Source organism: Microtus oregoni, unplaced genomic scaffold (genome assembly GCF_018167655.1).
Source record: "Microtus oregoni isolate MIOR12 unplaced genomic scaffold, Mior012 000015F_ref0000493, whole genome shotgun sequence".
NCBI lineage: Eukaryota > Metazoa > Chordata > Mammalia > Rodentia > Cricetidae > Microtus > Microtus oregoni.
In genome coordinates this window covers 24,616,960-24,619,352 of record NW_024543074.1, presented here as the reverse complement: position 1 = coordinate 24,619,352, position 2,393 = coordinate 24,616,960, and the positions used below count along the sequence as shown (strand labels likewise).

General features: G+C 42.4%; 1 protein-coding gene across 1 annotated transcript; it reads left to right on the top strand.

Annotated features, from left to right (window-relative positions):
- The first annotated feature begins 590 nt into the window (after positions 1–590).
- On the top strand, positions 591–1,529 carry LOC121457112 (olfactory receptor 1A1). The gene has a single exon (XM_041665785.1). The coding sequence runs from the start codon at positions 591–593 to the stop codon at positions 1,527–1,529; it is 939 nt and encodes a 312-aa protein (XP_041521719.1).
- Positions 1,530–2,393: the final 864 nt, after the last annotated feature.

Sequence of the window (2,393 nt, the reverse complement as noted above, 5' to 3'; positions counted from 1 at the left end):
TCACTGGGCTAATTTCAGTGACTGTCATGGTTAAAGTCCTGAAGTGCCACTATAGACACTGTTAGCTTCTGGATGGTAGGGTGGTTGAGTACTTGGTCGGTGCAACTACACATTTCAAGTTTAGCACTTATACTGATGGGCTGCTTGCATTGAAGGACATTGCTAACAGCCCCAAACGGCTGTCTGTCTTTATATGTATAATAAATTTCTAATTCTAAACTCTTGACAAAAAGAAAAACTGTTTTACATGCTAAATGAGCAATTAATGTTTATTTTCCCCAAGTTGTGCACTAGACAATAGAAGACATGTTTTAATTATGAAGTGATCAAATCTTAGATGGGTGTGTAAAGATGTTGATGGAGAAAATGCAACTCAGAGTTGCTCACTCACTACTTAGATGAGAGTGTTCAAGAGTAAATGACCACATTTGTCATGGACCAACAAGGATTTCCCCAATCTTCGTGGTTCTGAATTTCAAGGACAAAGGTATATATAGAAAGAGAGCCATTGGATACAGAAAGTGGTAATATATAGATAATAATTGTGCTAATGATTCTGGGTTCCTGTCCAATTTCATGTTGAAGGAGCCATGAGAGAAGAAAACGAGTCTTTTACCACAGATTTCAACCTTCTGGGAGTTACCAGGCAACAAGAGCATGAAGATTTCTTTTTCATCCTCTTCCTGTTCATTTACCCCATCACAGTGATTGGAAACATACTCATCATCCTAGCCATTCACTCTGACAGTCGCCTTCACAACCCCATGTATTTCTTCCTTGCCAACCTCTCCCTTGTTGACATCTTCTTCTCCTCTGTAACGATCCCCAAGATGTTGGCCAACCATATGCTGGGCAGCAAAGCCATCTCCTTTGGAGGATGCCTGGCACAGATGTATTTCATGATAGCATTGGGAAACACAGACAGCTATATACTAGCTGCAATGGCATATGACCGAGCTGTGGCCATCAGCCACCCACTTCATTATGCAACAATCATGAGTCCACGGCCTTGTATCCTGCTGGTTGCTGGGTCCTGGGTGATTGGAAATGCCAATGCACTGCCCCATACCATACTCACAGCTAGCTTGTCCTTCTGTGGCAACAAGGATGTGGCCAACTTCTACTGTGACATTACTCCTTTGCTCCAGCTGTCCTGTTCTGACATCCGTTTCAATGTGAAGATGATGTACCTCGGGGTGGGGGTTTTCTCTGTACCACTGCTGTGCATTGTCATCTCCTATGTCCGGGTCTTTTCTACAGTTTTAAGTGTTCCATCCACCAAGGGATTCCTCAAGGCCTTGTCTACCTGTGGCTCTCACCTGACAGTGGTGTCTTTGTATTACGGGACAGTCATGGGCATGTATTTCCGTCCCCTGAACAGTTACAATCTGAAGCATGCATTAATAACTGTAATGTATACAGCAGTGACCCCAATGCTGAACCCTTTCATATACAGCCTGCGGAACCGGGACATGAAGGCTGCTCTGAGGAGACTCTTCTGTCACAGTGCCTCCTCATCCCCCATGTAAGACCTCCCACCGCAGACACTGTGGTCCCCAGTCAGAAGCACTAGAAAATCCAGCTCCAATATCACCCCTGCAGGAGCTGCCTGTCATCTTTCAAGCTTGAAATTCTTTTCCAAGAGCCATCTGATAGCCTGAGGGGGCAACTGATTTCTTTACATTTCTGCTCCCGTGACTAGCGTGCAGCACAAGACTCTGGGTTCAGGTCTCACAGTCTACTGACCAGCAGAGTCCCTGGGGAAGTCTAAGCATTGACTTTAACACGACAAAATCAGACTAATGCTATATGTCCTGCCTATGCCACAGGCTGTAGTCACAGTAGCTCATGCTTCAAAGACTGTAGATCACTGCATGATAATTTTTTCTATCTACTAGCCTTGCAAGCCTGTGAGCATAAGATCTGTCCTAACATATGACTGTATCTTCACAGTCTCAGTCATGTAACTCACATCACATAAATATGAATGGGGATATGAGTATATAATATCAGTATGGGTGATATAAATATTAGTTTCTGAAGTTTAATCTAATCATGAACAGAGGTTACCATACTGCACACAATTTACTTACCCTTATGTCTTTTTTGTTTTGTTTTGTTTCTTGAGACATGGTCTCATAAGTAGCCAGGCTGGCTTTGAACTCTCCATCTTCCTCCCCCATTTTCTAAGTAATGAGACTGCAGAAATTTTCCATCTTGCCCAGTACTCCATCCTTAATTTAAAAAAAAAAAACTGTACTGGGAATGGATTTCTATTCTACATTCATATTTAATTAAAGCAGACTGTTCCTAAGGATACTCTTACCAAAGTCTTATTCAGATGACAGTAACTAGCAGGATTGTTATCATTTAAGTCACAAAAGTTCTTATAT

Coding starts and splice junctions, on each gene's coding strand:
- LOC121457112 (XM_041665785.1), top strand. CDS start 591: ATGAGAGAAGAAAACGAGTCTTTTACCACAGATTTCAACCTTCTGGGA.